Source organism: Phodopus roborovskii, unplaced genomic scaffold (assembly GCF_943737965.1).
Source record: "Phodopus roborovskii unplaced genomic scaffold, PHOROB, whole genome shotgun sequence".
NCBI lineage: Eukaryota > Metazoa > Chordata > Mammalia > Rodentia > Cricetidae > Phodopus > Phodopus roborovskii.
The window spans coordinates 16,696,214-16,716,411 of NW_026126480.1; the positions used below are offsets into that span (position 1 = coordinate 16,696,214).

The 20,198-nt window shown below is 39.9% G+C and overlaps 1 protein-coding gene across 2 annotated transcripts in view; it reads right to left on the reverse strand.

The window, feature by feature from the left end:
• Window positions 1-455: 455 nt before the first annotated feature.
• Window positions 456-20,198, reverse strand: part of LOC127228111 (interferon-induced very large GTPase 1-like) — a 122,032-nt gene continuing 102,289 nt past the window's right edge. For both annotated transcript variants that reach the window (XM_051192569.1, XM_051192568.1), the window contains exon 2: window positions 456-8,373. In XM_051192569.1, the coding sequence (XP_051048526.1) occupies window positions 1,107-8,369 (7,263 nt within the window). In that variant the 5' untranslated portion in view covers window positions 8,370-8,373 and the 3' untranslated portion in view covers window positions 456-1,106. The remainder of the gene's footprint in view (window positions 8,374-20,198) is intronic.

Below are 20,198 nucleotides of genomic sequence, written 5' to 3' on the forward strand. Positions count from 1 at the left end.
CTAAGGTTTCTCACTCTCAACACATTGTCCACTTCTGGGTCTCTGTGATAGTTCCTGTCTACTATAAGGAGTTTCTCTGCTGAAGGTTGAACAAATCACTGATCTGTGAGCATAGCAATCATTGTATTGCTATGTTACTTTACCAAAACAATATTAATAGGTATTCCCCTAGACCTAAGACCGATCTAATGTTAGATTAATCATCTTTTTATAGCAGTGTCAGAAGTGGATCTACTCATGGAATTGGTCTTAAATCCAATCAGAAGGTGTTTAGTTAAACCTACATCATTTGTGATACCAATGAAACAGTATAACTTGCAGGGCATGTTACTCTTACAGGTTGCAGAGTTTGTAGCTATGTAACACCATGTTTGAATAATAATATTTGTGATTTGTACTGGTTTTTCAGTGATTAACAGAAAAATACCAAGATATAATGGACAAAAGAGTGATAATATGATATGAAAAATTGTATTTATTCATTTATTTATTTTTCTTTATTTCCTTGAAAATACGTCCTGGCCAAATCTGGCTTATTTTTTTTTCTAGAACAGAAGCTATTAAAATTATCTACTTTGGCATTCTCAATAAACAACGAAAGTTGATGCAATGAGAGTCAGAAATGTTTTATCATAATTAGAGTGAGTGAAAACATCCATTTAAACTAATTTAAGGCCAATTATAATACTTCCACAGATGTATAAGTTGTATGAATTTACAATTCATTTGTTGTAAAGAAATCAACAACAGCCAGAAATGCTAGCATCTTCTTCTAATAAGACAACTTTTCCTGAGTCACTAAATATTTCAACAGTTATTATATATGAAATATGAAATATTATATAATGAAATATGAAATAGGCTCTTAAATGGATACTGATATTAACATACATTCACATATTAATTATATTATATTTAAGAAGAAGAAATCAAGAGAAAAAAGTCTTTCTAGAAGAATATCTTCAAATATTGAAATGTTAACTAATTTATTTTTATTAATTTCATTTATAATGTTGAAACTTGAAGGTGATACCTAAATTGATATTAGGCTTCCTAGGCTAATGTGAAATTTGTGTGGCAGTGCTAGTGTGGTGTTTTGGCAATCATTATTTCTTCAAGTCATTAAGTACGTCTTGCTTTGAGACTTTGTTCCATGAATCTGGAATAGTACCTAAATTTGTAAATTTTTTTTCATATTTCACTTCAAGCTCTGATCTGAAGTGACAGATAAACCATTTCCAGTATGGCTGGGAAGATGAGTCTGGGGTGATGCTCCATGTGGCATAATCACCTCCTGCTTCTCGGTATTTCTTGTATGGGAATTTCTGGACTTCGTGTAAAATAAATGAACGGTCACTTGCTACAGAAGTGGTACAGATGTTAGTGACAAAGTAGTCTGTTTTATGATAATGCCATCCATTGACTGCCTGAGGACGGTGGAATGGCACACTGTGGTCTCCACCATGGTGGGGAATGGTGTTTGTGCAAATTGCTTTACAAAAAGGACACTGTTTCCAGCAGCCACAGAGATGCTCAGAGAGAATTTTCTCAATGTCAGGAACTATTTCATCTATGGGCCTCATTGAGCAGGCCTCTTCTATTTTCCTCATTGCAGGATCCAAAGCTGCACTCATGGCTTCTTTGAGAAATTCCGTATCCTTTATCTCTTGGTGCTCTATGCTTATCAGGTCTTTCCTTGGAAAGATCAGGTTGCTTCCTAGGTGATCACAGAACAAATCCAACCAGCCAGAAGCAGTGCTGTTGTTACCATTAGCTACTTCTGTGGTCTGATGAATGGCTGTGAGGATGGCATTCTTGATGTCTCCTAAACTTATTTTTAAAAAAGTTTTTACTTTTTCACCCTCTTTTTCTGAACAGTATCTTCTAATGTGTTCAATAATATAATCTCTGAAAAAGGATTGTGGCTGATGAATGTATTGCCAATACTTTTCAAAGTCTTCTTCTTCTGCCAGAGAAATGAGAATATGTTTCTCCAGGTTAGCTCTGTTTCCATTGAATTCAGGGCAGGTGGCTCTCATGTCCCCAGCTACTTTAGGACCCATTTTTCCCCATAATGTTTCATAGATAGCAGGAGTCAGCTTGAACCACAGGAAGTCAACAAAAGATGTGATGGAGGTGGCACCTTGGCAGGAGATCTTAAAACTCAAGAAGAAATCATCTTTCTTGCTCTCCAGATAGGTCACAGGATCGTTTGATCTCTTGAATGCCTTGTGCATTTCCCTGAAACTCTTACATGCTCTTTGGAATAAGCATAAGGATAAGTCAATGGTATAGTCTCTAGTTAATGTGTAATCTTCCTCAGGGGAAACAGACTTTAGTTCATTTTCTATTATCCTAAGGATTTTATGAAAATCATTATGACTGTAGTCACGCTTCTGCTTCCAAATGGTTTCAATTGTTTCATTGAATCTTAAATAAATGTTATCAGTAGTTCTTTTGATGGACTCTTTATGGCAAGTTTCTAAACTCCTTCGAAGTACAAGATACTTCTTTTTCATTTGGACATGCTTGTCATAATTAATGCAAAATATTTCATTTTTTCTTTTTAGTCTTTCTGCAATATTTTTGTCCTTTGTAAAATACCCTAGAAAAATACTTTCAGCATCCCCATTTATGTTGGGCTCTGTGATAGGAGGAGCAGTAGAAGACACATTGTAGATCCAATTTGTCCAAAGTTGATTGAATTTCTCACGCAATTCTTCATCACTAAATTCTTTACCTTTCACACTCAAAGCCAACTTTCGACTTCTCTCTAACAATTCACTTTCATATTGTGATTTTTGGTTATCTAGTATGTCTTGGCTTTTTTTAAGACTGATGAGTTCATTGCTTTTCCTTCTGGTGTCTGAAATAAGTGCATCTTTAAGGATTAGTAGCTTATGTTCAAAATTTGCTTTCCATTGAACCAATGTTTCACTATCTGGGTCTTCTTCAAAGTATTTGTCAAATTCTTGCTTGATTGTTTCATACTTCTTATTAAATGGAACCTCCAACTCATTGGTTGTGATTGTCAGGATTTTTCCATTATGAATCTGATTGTTCAACTGATTTTGTAATTCCAGTACATGACTCCTCAGCTCCCAGGTCCACTGATTATACATGGTTTCCAGTTTGCTCATGGCTATGACCTCTTGGGTGTTCCTAAAACTGAAAATGAAGTTCTCACTGACAAGGGCATTCCACAAATCTTGAATTCGAAGTCTTACATCTGAAATCTTCATGATTCTTCCGCTGGATGCCTGCTGGGCAGTCCTAAGAATCCCGGTCTTCAACTCCTGGACATTTTGGCTATAGCGAGGATTGGGAGGGGCCATTGGGGGATTGCCATCCCAGAGGTGGGCAAAGTAGTAGACATGACTATTGACATCAAATTTAATTACATCACTGAAGCGGGTTATGTTGGAGCATTCTTCCTGCTCAGCAGCTAATGCTGTCATTTCATCAAGTCGCTGCTCCAGTCTCCGTCGTCCTTCCATAGTTTGGTCTTTTGCTGTAACTTCTCCCACATTCTGATGGACAAAGATGCAACTGGGGGATATTTTCACTTGTTTCATTCTCAGAAAGGCCTGAACAACAATTTGTAATATATCCTGCATCTCTGATGGATTTTCTCCAAAAATATTGATCAGAGTCAAGTTTCCTAGGCCAGTGACAAATGTTGCCAACTCATTGTCCCAATTCTGGGATTTTTTGTTGAGTTCTGGAGCCCGAAGTCCTTCTGTGTCTACCACAAGCACAAAATCAAAGCCAAGTTCTTCTCTGATTTTCTTATCTACCTCCAGAAGCTGCATGTAGGCCCCCTTGGTACATCTGCCTGCACTAACTGTGAACTCTAAACCAAACAGTGCATTCAGTAGAGTGGACTTCCCTGAGCTTTGCAGGCCAAGGACAGAGAGAACAAACATCCTTTTGTCTCCAACTTCCTCTGAGATTTTGTCAAAAATAGCTGCTACCCACTTTAGAGGCACATATGAAGCATCCCCATCCATAAGCTCAATGGGAACACCAGCTATCATCAGGTCTGCAGCAATTTGGGGAAGGCATAGAAAAAGTCTATCTCTAGAAGAGGAAATTTCTTCCAGAGCTTCATAGATCTGGCCAACTTCTCGGAGAATGTGCTCTATTCCAAAAGTGCAGTTAAGAATCTCAGTAGAGATGCCTTCTATCTGCTTCTGCCGGTTTGTAATGGCACTGCTGTTTTCTGCCTTTTGCTTTTCTGCTTGTACCTGTGACCACAAAAATTGTTGCTTTTCATGTAAAATCTCCAAGTGTTCCTTGGTTAGATATTCTAAAACCACATTTAACCAGTACAAAAAGTAGAGTTTGAGGTCATTTTCTGAGTCATCTTTAAGAACTTTCAAGACTAATTGCATTAAGTCATTGAGAGGGAAGGCCTTTTTAAACTGCTGTCTTCTGATGTTTTGTTTTTCTGTCTCAATGTCACTCTTGTGTTGTTCTATGCTCCTTTGCCCTTTTTCTTGCAGTTGGTAGAGTTCTTTGTCCTTCTTACACCAACGGTGCCACAGTTGTCCCTGAAGGGGCAATAAGTTTTCCTTTATCTGAGACAACTTGGATTGTGTCAGAAGTTCCAGATTTGTCTGTGCTTTTTCTTTGGCTTCCTTCAGTTTTCTTTGGTCTTCATCAATCTTGAATCCACGTTTTCGAGCCACCTGTGAACAGTCTTCTAGACTTCGAGCAGTGCTAGAGATCTCTAGCAAACGTTTGATGGTAGTCATGAGTTCTTCTGTTAATTCTGCCTCATTTCTATTCCTAATGCCAACTCTCACCTTTGGGCCAGAATTATTAGTCATGAGTTTTTCTTTGTCATCAATTAAACAGATCAATGTTTTTGATGACTTCCACAGGTCTCTGACAAGATTTTGGTTCTCTTTATTGTTATCAGAAGCGGACATGAGGATCACAATAAGAGAAGAGACTTCCTGCAGGAAGCTGAGTTGTTCCATATGTATTTTGGCATCTCCATGAAGATTGGTGAAGGCCACACACTTGTTAACTATGTCCTCTCCTTGGTTTCCTGGGCAAAACCAGCAGATCTCTACCACTCCCTCCATCAGGAGACAGTGTTTGCTGTTTCCTCTGCTGTGTCTGTGAAAAAACACATCATGTTTATGTCTACTGAGGAGAGAGTTCATGATCTGAGATTTGGAAGCAGAAAAGCCATTTCCAACTCTAATGAAGGACACAATGGGGGTCGAGACACAGCACATCTGCTGCTTCCTGTGAATATAGCTTTTGTCCTGTGGTGATTTACCTGACTCTTGCCAACTTCTCCTAACTTGCCTGAGAGACCAGAGAGAGAACTCCATCTGAGAAGTATTAGGGTTTGGAACAACAAGGGGGAGTGCAAACTGACAAATGGATAGTTTAGACAAAATATATTGCCTGGCAAGATCATCTGCACAGTGAAAAATTGCCATCTGGATGTCCATTGGGTGAATGTGGGGCTGACACTCAGTGACTGAAGAATTGGTGTCTTCTCTGTCATCAAACAACTCTTCATATGGATCAATAACATCATCATCTTGATCAGAGGCACCTACAAAGTCTCCCGTTTCTGCATTTCCAGTGTTTTTGAAGACCAGATGCCTGAACCCACAGTCTAGCATCAGTAGCTTTTGTAGGAAATAGAAAGGAAGTTCCTGTTCAGATCTTGGCTGTGTGTTGTACACTGAAGACTTGTAGATCAGATGAAAGTCAGCTCTGCTCATGCTTTTTGGGTAGTGATGTTCTAGGCCTAGACGTTGGAGTAGGTCTAGGAAAGGTCCCTTTTTTATGACTTCTTTTTCATCTTGTTCATAAGTTTCTCTCTTTTGATTCAGGAGACTTTGCAATTGTTTTTTCACCTCATCCATCTGCAAAGAAGACGTGTTGTCTTCATATTTCCCATCAATGAGTAATCTCAAATTATTTTCTAATTTCCCCCAGTCATGATCTGTTCCAAATTTTGTGAGGACATGTGCAACTTTAGTAAACAATAAGTGCTCCATATGCTGCCTTATCAATGCCAAGCGTTGTGCTTTTTCTTCTGGAGAAATACTTGATACCCCAGCTGTGGTTGTCAGAGTTTTGAGTACCAGGAATGCCTGTGCCCTCTCAGTGCAGATAGTTTTGAGTTCCTGGTATATGCATTGGACAGTCTGTATTTCATCCAGGAGGAAGGTTATCTCAGCACACCCTAGGAGAGGCTGGAAAACTTTTCTCTCCAGATGATAGCCTGCACCAGCAGCGATGGAGAGTAGTAGCAGGTGCATGTCTGACTGCTCTGTGTTTTTGACATAGTTCAAGAAGGCACAAAGAGCTGTGCTGGCATCATATGTAGCCTTTCTTTTAGCCCCTTCCATCGTTTCTGGGGAGTCAGCTTTGATGTTTGCTTCTGTCAGATATTTTTGGATTTCTTTCAAATTTTTAATAAATTCAGACAATTCGGTGATTTTGAGTTCTTGTTCCTCTGACTCTGCCTGATAGATCCACTGCATGATTGACTTCACCTGAGGAAAGTTTTTCACTTTGTAGACATGAGGTTCTAGAAGGCTGCAAAACTGAGATTTAATAAACTGCGTTTTTTGAATGGAAGAGTTTTTGCAAAAGTTGACAGTGTTTATGAGAAAATTTTGTAGATCCCAGTTTGTGAGGCATGTATTAATCCAAATCTCATACCCTCTTGTTTTGTGAGCCAATTCTTGCATGAATCCTATCAGGTTGTTAAGCTGTTCTTCAGGGTCAGAAACTTCCCAGGATTTCACATCATCCAGGAATTGTCCTGCTTCCTTTATGGAACCCAGCATTTCTTCTCCAGCCTGTATGTGGGCAGCAAGGCCTGTCAGAGCAGAGTAGTTGTCTGCCAGGCAACTAGCCAACAGAATGGGGTCTTTAAAATTGCTTCTGTGGTTAGATAGGATGATATCCCAAATAGAAACCAGCTGTAGTTCTCGGTCAATGACATTCCAGGTTTTGTTGCTGGCAAGAAGTCCAGCTGTCCACTGAGCAATTCCATTAGCTTCTGGCGGTCCACCTATCTGGGACACAGATAATTTCACTTTTAGTTGAATCTGCTGGTTAGTTGAATTTTTGTAGGATCTTACTGAATGTGAGTCTGATGTTTTTATCTCTCCCCCAACTTTAATTCCAAAGCCACTGTAGCTTCCACTTACATAAGTATTCAAAGCTTCTCCTGTCTGCTGCTTCACATAATCCAGATGGTCACTTATGAAACCCTCTGAAGTGGCCTTCCAGCAATAGATTCCCCCAAGGTGCAGAGGGCCCTGATTAGCATGAGAACCAAATCTGTTGAAGAAGTTTTCAATCCTCTTCCTCACTACGAGGAATCTCTCTGGTCCTTCAGTGTGTTCCAGTTGCTCTTCAATGCTTTTAAGTTCCTTAAGAGCAGCAGTGGAGAGCTGGAGCTGGTCATTCCTAAAGTGGAATGAGGCTAGTGGGTTGTAGCTGAATATCGATGAGCAGAAATATGAGTGCTTAGAATGTGATTGGTGGGCCTCTTTGGATTCTGAATGCTTGACTTTGTCCATCCCACCTTCAAAACGAAATCCCCAGCCGTCACCCTTGGCTGACAGTGTCAACCTGAAACCAAGCTTCTCCACAGTTTCAGTGAACAGGGATTCTTCTTTGGAAGATGTGAATTCTTTTGTTTCCATTCTTTTTCCTTGCTCAGATCCAAAGAGAAAGAATTCCTGGGGGACACTGAGTAGTTCTTCTCTCCTTGCTACCAGGTCCTTTTGATGGGAAGTCTTATAAATTCCTTGCAGAGCCAGCCCTCCAGATGTGAATCTTACCAGGTCTCTATGTGAGAAGTTTTCACTATTTGCCAGTGTCTGCTCTATGTGACTGAGCTGTCTCTCCATTGTTTCAGTGATGTCTTCTAGGGGTACCTCAGGCGTTGGCCAGCATTCTTCAGGTATCTCCATTGCTTGTCTCAGCTCTGCTTCTTTCCTCCTCACTGCCTCTTCCTGTCTGGGCTTCCCTTGTGACTGCAAAACTCTCAGTTCCTGCAGTGCCTGTCCTGCCTGCCTTTGCCTCTTCCTCATCATCTCTCCTGCCTCCTGCAACTCGGCAACACTTCTCTGTGAGAGGTCAAACAGCTTCTTTAGGGCCCTTTTCTCCCATGTGTGTTGTGTCTGGGACTTCAGTTTCTGGAGGTCTTTTTCTTCTAAGTGTTGTAAGGCCTGCGCACAGGTCACACCCAGGTCTTCCTGAAGCTTAGGCAGCCAGTAGTCAACAGACAACCCCACTTCTGTCAGCACCTCTTGGAGATCTTGCTGTCTTCTGCTTCTGGATTGAGCCTCATCAGGGATGCACTTTTCTGTTTCCATGGCTCTGTGAAGGACAGATATCTATATTTAGTCTGTGTCCCAAGTGTAAGAATTCTTGTTTACATTATCTAATGTCTGAGTTTTTAGGAGGCTAGGCTGCAAAGGTCTTCATTTCTTCATCTAATTATCTTATTTATAGTTGTTTAACATCGTTATATCATTTTCTGTTTGGTGAAGATAATTTATATGTCTAGGTATCATTAAGTTCTTCAATGTACCAGATTTCTCTTTAAACATATAATGGCTCTCTCTCTTACGGTATCTCTTTCTTGCTCTCCTTCTCTATTCTTCCCCCAATTCAATCTTCCTGATCCCTCATGTCCTCTTTCCCTTTCTTCCTCCTATCCTTCCCTGCCTAACCCTGCTCTTCTTCCATAGGTGTAAAGAGAAATCTTTCAATAGGGAAATGTTTAGGGATCCACAACTAATTATCTAAGCATTAGTGGAGAGATCTAATAGCACTTTTAAAGTAAATGCTCTATAAACATGCATTGGGAACCCTGAGCCCCCCGAAACAGATCATATAATGGTTTACATAACTTTCTTAATGCTAAGGAGAACGGAAAAACAGCCACAGAAAGACATTGAACAACAGAAAAAACTTCTGAGCTAAATCAGCCAGTGTACTTCAAGGATTAATTGACCTCAGCATAGAAACTAAGATATGTTATACTTTGGTGTAGGTGTTTCACCTTTGTTTATACAGGAGAAGAAAAGCTTTGGATGCCATCAAAGTAGATCAAGATTTGACATGAACAGGAGAAACCTCTGGATAAGGAGTAATGATGGGTCATCTACCAAGGTATATCTCACAAAGGCCTCACAAAGGTAGGGGGAGTGTTCTCTTCCTGTCTTTACAGGAAAACAGAAAATACTCATCTTCAAGAATCCAAAAGACTTTCTGTATTTATATTAATGTTTAAGTCTTCAACAATGAAAAATAACGTTTCCTAACAGCAATGATTGAAATCTCCAGAAAGAAGATGGGGCCACACTTCATCAATTCCACTTGATTCAACTTGTCTCTGAACTAGTAAATATCACTCTAAGACTGGTTTAGGACTGTAATGCTCTAGACAATTCCAGTCTACCTAGCTGAGTTGGTGTACCTTATAACACTCTAGCCAGAGCTTCAGATAAGAACTTCAGTCAAGCATCCCTGCCAGTCAGAGACTAGCTACAAATGTTACTGCCAGTCCTGAGCTTTTCCATTGCCTTATTCTTTTTCTTACAAGATCACATAGAGTCACAATTACCCCATTTCAGCAGTTAGTAACTCTTGGCCCCTTTTCCCCACAGTTGGCATTAAGGGTATTTTGTTTTTTGTTTGTTTGTTTGTTTTCCCTCTTGACACAGAAAAAGGGATAATTATCACCTACTTAGGGCTGGTTTTAGGTTGTGCATGGTTGGGTATTGAAGATGATGGTTAGACTTGGGTTACTGTTTTAGATAAGTTTAGGGTATGGATGGGAAGGGTATGGTTAAGATGGGATATATGTATATGTATATGTACATGTATATGCATATATTTAAAGTCGTTGTCCTAGCTAAATTATTTTGGGAAGCTTTGGCCATTGAGAAACTATGTTTCTGAGAATTCCAGATTATAGTTACCCATGCTTCTTACACTTACGAGGTTAGTCAGACATAGATACTTGCTCTTCAAACAATTCAAAGACTGGCAGAATATGACATTTAACTGTTTTAATACTAGTAATCCATTGACATGAGACACAATTGCACCTGATAGCACTGAGCTAATGCCAAGAATATGTTGGGCACTGATGATACTGCATCTGGAGTTCATTTTCTCCTTGCTTACTGGCTTCTTTGCCAAGAACTGCCCCCACCTTGACCTTGGACATGCTGTCTGAACTGAGCTTGCAGGAGATAAACTTAAAGAAGGCTGTTGAACCATGCCAAGTCAGGGTAAGAGAGCTTTTGAATTTCCCTGCTTCTTAGATGTAATTTTTGATACTTTAGACCTTAGCCAAAGTTGGTCGCCCTGACATTGTTGTGAGATCTTGGGTGACTGTCTTTGCTTGCACCTTTGGAAGTCACATTCTTGCCCTTATAGCCTAACCTAGTACTCTTATTTTTCTTCTCAGGTCTTTGATGAGGTTGAAGACTAGACAGCCATAGCAATATCCTCTCTTATCTTTAACAGACAAGATTTGGACCTTCCAGATTAAGGCTGCTATCAGAGTAACCTCTCATGCCTTTACCTTGATACTGGGCATGTACACTGGTCATGTTGTATATATCTGTTGTTCAATGTTGTTATTGCTGATAGTAGGTTTCAATTAGTGTAGGGTTATCTTTCCTTTTCCTGGTGTATACTTGACATTTGTTATCCTTGTATACAGTTTTTGCATCAGACTTAAAACCTTCTTCTTTAGATTAAAAGGGGGAATTGTAGGCTTCTGGTCTGTGGACCTGTAAGGACTGATTTGGGTGTGGCTTCAGGTGGATGGAAGCGAAAAGAGAGGAGCTTGAGGCATGGCTTTCCTCTGTGTGCTCTTTCTGGCAGGTCAACAGATCTTATAGGGAGAACAGGGAAACACTCCAGTGGTTCTTTGTATGTTTCTGTGTAGTTGTTCCCCAATAAACACCAATTTGTTTATTAAACATTCAAGGTACAAAGCAATCTAGTTTCTTTATTCTCCAGAAGTTATTGGAACTGAAGGGGCAATGTTTTTAACTTGATATTTTCTTACTGGTCCTATATATCAATTATGGTTGCTTATGCCATTAGTATATTACTCTCAGAGTTGTGCTGTATATCATACCAATTGACTTGAACATATAGACTGATATTTGTGTTAGTGGGCTACAATTCCATTTTATGAGAGAGAAATAATGCTGTAATTCTACAATCTAGCTACTCTTGAGTATTGTAAATACTTCAAATAAAATCATGTGGATAATCTTTAAAATTCGAGGAACTAATTCTAGAAATGCAATGCAGAAAGCAAGAAAGATGAAAATTCAAGATAGTACAAAGTTGAGAGGGAACTAGGAGAAAGAGAAGAGGAGGAGAAGAAAGCATGTGGGACTAGGAAGATTTATTCAGGGGAGGAAAAGAAGACAGAAGAGAGAGAGAGAGAGAGAGAGAGAGAGAGAGAGAGAACATAAAAGAGGGAGCTATTATAGGATTGAAGAGAAAACAGAACCTAAAGAAATGTCCAGAAACCTACAAGACTGACCCCAACTAACAATTTGAGCAACAGTGGAAAGGCTACCATAAATGCTCTTCCTTGATAATGAGATCAATGACTAACTTATCCACCATCATGGAGCCCTCATCTAGTACCTGTTGGAAACAGAAGCAAACACCTACAACTGAACACTGAGCTGAACTAGAATCCAGATGCAGAGGGAGAGAACAAGACCAGGCTACAGAAACACATAGAGACAGCTGACCTGAACAAGGAGGAGCAAACGGGCCCTCAGACTGATATCTGGGAATCCAGCATGTGAGTGACTCAGACCCCCTGAACATGGGACTCAGCTAGAAGGCCTGAGCAGTCTAAGGGACATCAGACAGTGGAATCAGGATGTATTTCCTGGTGCACAAAAGGACCTTGTGGGTACATTCCGCATGGAAGGATACTCCATTTACCTAGAGACAGGAGAGAAGTCCTAGTCCCTACTTCAAATGACTTGACATATTTAGAATGACCCCTCCTGGATAGAAACACCCTACATGTGGAGTAGGTGGGGGAATGGGAGGGGGTGGAGGTCGGGGTGCATGAGAGGGGGGGGAGAGAAGGAAAGAGGGACAGAGGGAAGAAGGGAAGAAGGGAAGAAGGGAGGGAGAGGGAACTGGCATCAATATGTAAAATAAATAAATAAATAAAAGAATCGCCTACTCTATAGATATGCTTAAAAATTACCAATTTAGCCTTACTCCACCCACGGTCCTGCCGCTCTGGTTGAGCACTGGGACAGAGGGTGGAGCCAACAGTCCACCCTACTTCGGAGACTTCTCGGAGCAACTCTGAACAAAGGAGACCTGACTATCCACGCGGGACCACCCAATTTCCACTGGCTTGGTCTCTGACCCCGCCTCCAGTCCTCTGCTGGAGTCCCGGGCCCCTCCCAGAGATCCGCCTATCTCTGCAGGTCCACTTGGAGTTCCTGCAGGCAAGATCCTTGACCCCCAAATCCTGGCCTCTGCCAAAGAACGAGGTCTCAGCTGGAAAGCGCCAGTTTCCAGTGAGATCCCACTACCCTGCAAAACCTTCTCAAGTTCCAGCTCAGCCCTCGTCCTCTTCCGCCAGCTATTGGCCAGAGCTATTGGCCACAGCTATTGGCCAGAGGTCCACTGTGAGTACCTGCTGGCATCTTCTTCTGGATCCTCATCCTTGACCCCATCCCTGAATCCCTGTCTGCGGAGAAACCTCCTAGAGAGCTTGGACCATACAGAGCTACAGATATTGAATCTCAGACCCACATAAGCCCATCAGGGAAGTACCATAGAGAGAGGGGGGAGACACCACCAACACCTACTGGAAGAAGCTATGGGAAGAAGGCAATACAAGAGAACACCTAACAACAGAAAGACAAACATGACACCACCAGAATCTAGGGAATCTACACCAACTAGAATGGAACACAACAACAAAGCAGAGGAAGCAGAAGGGTACGACTGAAAAATTACCATCATAAAAATGATAGAGGCCCTCAAAGAAGATGTGAGAAAATCCCTTAAAGAAATGGAGGAAAAAACAAACAAAAAAGTGGAAGAAATGAACAAATTCCTTAAGGAAAGTACAGAAAGCCAAGAAAAAACAATTAACCAGGTGAAGGAAACAGTTCAAGACTTGAAAACTGAAATTGAGAAAATAAAGGCAACACAAACGAAAGGAATGCTGGAAATTGAAAAGCTGGGCAAAAAATCAGCAACGACGGACACAAGCATAATCAAGAGATGGAAGAGAGAATCTCAGGCGCAGAAGATAAACTAGAAGAAATAGATTCATCGACCAAAGAAAATCATAAATCCAACAAATCCTTAACACAAAACATCCAGGAAATGTGGGACACTATGAAAAGGCCAAACCTAAGAATAATAGGCATAGAGGAAGGTGAGGAAGCCCAGCTCAAAGGTGCCAAAAACATATTCAACAAAATCATTGAGGAAAACTTTCCAAATCTGAAGAAGGACATGCCCATGAAAGTACAAGAAGCATACCGAACCCCAAAGAAAAAAGACCCCTCGACACCTAGCATACAGAATAAAGAAAGAATATTAAGAGCAGCGAAGGAAAAAGGGAGGGGAAAAAAAAAAGGGGGACCAATAAAAATAAAACCGGGGGCGCCCTGGGGGACCCCCGGGGGGGGGGGGGGGGGGGGGGGGGTGTAAAAGGAAGAGGGAGAGGGGGGGGGGGGGCGGGGGTTGTTAAATATGTAAAAAAATATAAAATATTAAGGGGGGGGGAGAGAAAAATATAATGAAAAAAAAAGTTTTTTTTTATTTTTTTTTAAATAAAAGGCCTGGATGGAGGTGGTGGTAGGAGGAAAAAACCAGGAGGGGGGGTAGTTACAAAAAAAAAATTTATTTGGCAACAGATAATCCAACTACACCAGAAACCAAGGGTGAAGCAGAACTAATATATTCACAGTACCACTGCCAACATCAAACCTAAATCAAACAAGCATCAACAATCAATGGTCCTTACTCACCCTCAACATTAATGGTCTTAACTCACCTATAAAAAGATACAGGCTAACAGAATGGATACGAAGACAGAATCCATCCTTCTGCTGCATACAAGAAACACATCTTAGCTTCAAAGATAGACATTACCTCAGGGTAAAGGATTGGGAAAAGATTTTCGAATCAAATGGAAATAAGAAGCAAGCAGGCGTAGCTATCCTAATATCTAACAAGTTAGACTTCAAACCAAAATTAGTCAAAAGAGATGAAGATGGTCATTTCATATTCATCGCAGGAGAAATCCATCAACACAAAGTCTCAGTTCTGAACATCTATGCCCCTAATACAAAGTCACCCACATTCGTAAAAGAAACACTACTAAAACTCAAAGCTCATATAAAACCTCACACACTTATACTGGGAGACTTCAATACACCACTCTCAACACTAGACAGGACCACAAATCAGAAACTCAACAAAGAAACAAAAGAATTAACAGAAGTTATGTCTCAACTGGGGTTAACAGACATCTATAGAACATTCCATCCAAAGACAAAAGAATATACCTTCTTCTCTGCTCCACATGGAACCTTCTCTAAAATCGACCACATACTAGGTGACATAACAAACCTCAACAGATACAAGAGAATAGGAATAGTCCCCTGTATCTTATCGGACCACCATGCTTTAAAATTGGAATTCAACAACAACACAAATAGCAGAAAACCTGCAAACTCATGGAAACTTAACAATGTGCAATTGCACCACTCCTGGGTCAAAGAAGAAATAAAGAAAGAAATTAAAGACTTTCTAATATTCAACGAGAATGAGGATACAACATACCCGAACTTATGGGACACCTTGAAAGCAGTGCTACGAAGGAAGTTCATTGCACTAAGTGCCCATATGAAGAAAACAGAGGATAGTCACATAAGAGAATTAACAGCCCAACTGAAAACCTTAGAACAGAGATAAGCGAATTCACCCCGCAGGAGTAGCCGCCAGGAAATAATCAACTTGAGGGCTGAAATCAACAAAATAGAAACCAGGAAAACAATACAAAAAAATCAATGCAACAAAGAGTTGGTTTTTTGAGAAAATCAACAAGATAGACAAACCTTTATCCAAATTAACAAAAAAGCAGAGACAGAACATGCAAATTAACAAAATCAGAAACGAAATTGGGGAACATAACAACAGACACAGAGGAAATCCAGACAATTTTCAGGTCATACTTTGAAAACCTGTATTCCACAAAAATTGAAAATTCAAAGGAAATGGACAAGTTTCTGTATAACTATCACTTACCAAAATTAAATCAAGAACAGACAAACAACTTAAATAGACCTATAACCCACAATGAAATAGAAGCAGTCATCAAAAGCCTTCCAACCAAAAAAAGCCCAGGGCCAGATGGATTCAGTGCAGAATTCTACCAGACATTCAAGGAAGAACTAATACCACTACTCCTCAAACTGTTCCACAAGATAGAAACAGAAGGTTCATTGCCAAACTCTTTTTATGAGGCCACAATAACTTTGGTACCCAAACCTCACAAAGACACAACTAAGAAAGAAAACTACACACCAATATCCCTGATGAACATCGATGCAAAAATACTCAATAAAATACTGGCAAACCGAATTCAAGAATACATCAGAGAAATCATCCACCATGACCAAGTAGGCTTCATACCTGGCATGCAGGGATGGTTTAACATACGAAAATCTATCAACGTGATCCACCATATAAACAAACAGAAAAAGAAAAACCATATGATTATCTCCCTAGATGCGGAAAAAGCCTTTGACAAAATTCAACACCCTTTCATGATAAAGGTCTTGGAGAGGTCAGGGATAACAGGAACATACCTAAACATAATAAGGGCAATATACAGCAAACCAACTGCCAACATCAAACTGAATGGAGAGAAACTTAAGCCAGTTCCTCTAAAATCAGGAAAAAGACAAGGCTGTCCTCTCTCTCCATATATCTTCAATATCATACTAGAAGTTCTAGCTAATGCTATAAGACAACAAAAGGAGATCAAGGGGATCCAAATTGGAAAGGAAGAAGTCAAACTGTCTCTATTTGCAGATGATATGATAGTTTACATAAGCGACTCAATAAACTCTACCAGGGAATTCCTACAGCTGATAAACACCTTCAGCAAACTAGCAGGATACATGATAAACTCAAAGAAATCAGTAGCCCTACTTTTTTCAGACGACAAAGAGGCAGAGAAAGAAATCAGAGAAACATCACCCTTTACAATAGCCACAAGCAACATAAAGTATCTTGGTGTAACGCTTACCAAACAAGTAAAAGACCTATATAATAAGAATTTTGTGACTCTAAAGAAAGAAATTAAAGAAGATACCAGAAAATGGAAAGATCTCCCATGCTCTTGGTTAGGTAGGATTAACATAGTAAAAATGGCAATCTTACCAAAAGCAATCTACAGATTCAATGCAATCCCCATTAAAATCCCACCACAATTCTTGACTGACCTTGAAAGGATAATAATCAACTTTATATGGAAAAACAAAAGATCCAGGATAGCCAAAACAACCCTATACAATACAAGAACTTCAGGAGGCTTCACCATTCCTGACTTTAAGCTCTACTACAGAGCTATAGTTCTGAAAACAACCTGGTATTGGCATAAAAATAGACAGGTAGACCAATGGAATCGAGTTGAAAATCCTGATATTAATCCACGCACCTATCAACACCTGATTTTCGACAAAACAGCTAACATTATACAATGGGGCGAGGACAGCATCTTCAACAAATGGTGCTGGCACAATTGGATGAGGGTGTGTAGAAGACTGCAGATAGACCCATGTCTGTCGCCATGCACAAAACTCAAGTCCAAATGGATCAAAGACCTCAACATCAATCCAGCCACATTGAACCTCTTAGAAGAGAAAGTAGGAGGTACCCTTGAACAAATTGGTATAGGAGACTGCTTCTTGAATATAACTCCAGGGGCACAGACACTGAAAGAAACAATTAATAAATGGGACCTCTTCAAACTTAGAAGCTTCTGTAAGGCAAAGGACACAGTCAACAAGACCAAACGGCAGCCCACAGACTGGGAAACGATTTTCACCAATCCTATATCCGACAAAGGGCTGATCTCCAAAATATACAAAGAACTCAAACTAGTCAACAAAACACCAAATAACCCTATTAAAAGTGGGGTACAGAACTGAAGAAAGAATTCTCAATGGAGAAATCAAAAAGGCTGAAAATACTCCACATCCTTAGCTATCAGTGAAATGCAAATGAAAACAACTTTGAGATACCATCTTACCCCTGCCAGAATGGCTAAAATTAGAAACACCAGTGATGACTTATGTTGGAGAGGATGTGAAGAAAGTGGAACACTCCTCCACTGCTGGTGGGAGTGCAAACTCATACAGACATTTTGGAGATCAGTATGGCAGTTCCTCAGGAAAATGGGAATTAGTTTACCACAGGACCCAGAAATCCCCCTCTTAGGCATATACCCAAAAAATTCACATCCATGCAACAAAGACATCTGTTCAACTATGTTCATAGCAGCACTATTTGTAATAGCAAGAAACTGTAAGCAACCTAGATGCCCCTCAATTGAAGAATGGTTAATGAAGATGTGGCACATCTACACAATGGAATACTACTCTGCAGAAAAAAATAATGGTATCTTGAAATTCGCAGGCAAGTGGATGGCACTTGAAGAAACCATCCTGAATGAGGTAACCCAGTCAACCTAGATCAAATGATAACCTAGATCAAATGATCACCAGCCTATAATTCACATCACCAGATGAACTAGGATACAAGGTGTATTCTAAGAGATTCATATAAAGTAACTCACAGAACTGGGAAGGGGCAAGTCCCCCAGAGCTCAGGTGAAGTGGGGGAGGACAGCGAATGGAGAGAGAAGTAGGAAAAAATGAGGGGGAGGAAAGGAAAACATGTGCGACCAGGAAGATTGAGCCTGGTTAGGAATAGAAGATAGGAAAGAGAGAGAAAGAGAGAGAGAGAGAGAGAGAGAGAGAGAGAGAGAGAGAGAGAGAGAGAGAGAGAGAGAGACAGAGACAGAGACAGAGACAGAGACAGAGAGAGAGAACATAAAAGAGGGAGCCAATACTGGTTTGAAGATAAAATTGAACACAAAGAAAGGTCGAGAGAACTATAAGACTGCTCCCAACTAACAAGTTCAGCTTATGTGGAAAGGCTATCATAAATGCCCTTCCCGGAGAGTGAGATCAACAACTAACTTCTCCATGGAGCCCTCAACTAATGCCTGTTGAAAACAGGATCAAACACCCATACATAAACACTGAGTCGAACTAGAACCCAGATGCAGATGGAGAAGACAAGATCAGGCGGCAGAAACACATAGAGACAGCTTACCTGATCAAGAAGATGCTAATGGCCACTAGACTGATAGCTGGGAAGCCAGCATGGGACTGACTCAGGCCCCCCTGAATATGGGTCTCAGCCAGAAGGACTGAGCATTCTAAGAGACCTCAGACAGTGGAACCAGGATGTATCCCTGGTACACAAAAGGTCTTTGCGAACACATTTCCCATGGAGAGATAACTGCCTTAATCTAGAGACAGGAGAGAAGCCCTAGTCCCTACTTCACATGACCTGTCAGATCTACATGACCCCAACTGGATGGCATTCCCCTACATATGGAATTGGGGTGGGGGGATGGGAGGGGAGGGTGTTTAGAGTGCATATGAGAGGGCAGAGAGGGTAAAAGGGAGGGAAGGAGGGAGGGAGAGTGAACTGGGATCGACATGTAAAATAATAAATTAAATTAAAAAAATGCTTTGACTCCAAAATTTAAGTTCAAGGACAAGTTATTGGGGAAAAGGATTTCTATTTTTGTTTCCACAGAAAATGAAAAGATCTCGATTCCTTCCAGACTAATGTGGTTTGATCACGCCAGACCGCCTGAAAAAGAGCACAAGCCCACCCCACAAACAAAAAAGCCCGCCAAAAAACCCCCCAAAACCCAACCCCCCTGACCTCACCCCCTTCCCCCCCCCCCAGAGGCCCCCCCCCCACAAACAAAAAAAGATTGAAAAAAACCACCCCCCCAAAAACAAAAAAATAATTAAAAAATTTTTTTTATTAATATATTGTTATTTAAAAAAAAAAAAAAAATTTTTAAAAAAAAAAGAAAGAGAGGAAAAAAAAAGTTCTGAAAGGAAAACTCCAATCCCAGGGAATTAACTACACCCACAAAAAAAATGTAGGCAATAGATAATCCCACTATACCAACAGCCAAAAGAAAAATGGGGGGGATCCACACACAATACCACCAACAACAGAAAATCCAATACAAGGAAGAATTAACAATAAATGGTCATTAATATCCCTTAATATTAATGGTCTCAACTCGCTTATAAAAAGACACAGACTAAAAAAAAAATTTCCAATTTAAGAGCAATAGAAAGTAATTAGAGTTGATTGGAAGAAAACTTAATCAAAAGTTCCAAAGAGTGAGTATAATAACGTGCAATAAAGTCAAAGAGGACATGATTAATTAAATTATAAGGAAATGGAATCAGATAATTTGAAGAATGATATCGATACAGGATATGAAGCAGGATTTTAGTGAGGAAATACAAAGAATAAGGAAGTTGAATATCAGTAATTATCAATAAATATCAATAATTCATTCAAAAAATTATTCGATATCAAAGCTTATGGAGAATATAGGTGGAAAATTTGAGACATACTCGAACATATAAAAGGCCACATCTGAGAAATATACAGCCAACATTATGGTAAAAGAGGACAAAATAATAGTATTTACTGTAAAGTCTATATTGAGACCAGTGTGTCCATTTTTCTACCTGTTTATCAATGTAGTCCTTGAAATCTTAGCTAGAGTATTAAGGCAAGAGAAATTAATAAAATGTACAAAAAGAAAGGAAGGAATCCTTGTTTATTTTTATCTACATGTGATATGATCCTGTACTTAATATACTCTAAATCCTCCCACCCCCCAAAAAAATAACCAAAAAAACCCCCAAACTTTTAGAATTGACAAATACTTTTAGCATATTACAGGACTATATGCATATTAAAAACACCAGTAACTTTCCAAATACTAGTAATAAACTTGAAGAGAATGAAATCAAGAAGATACATCTTAT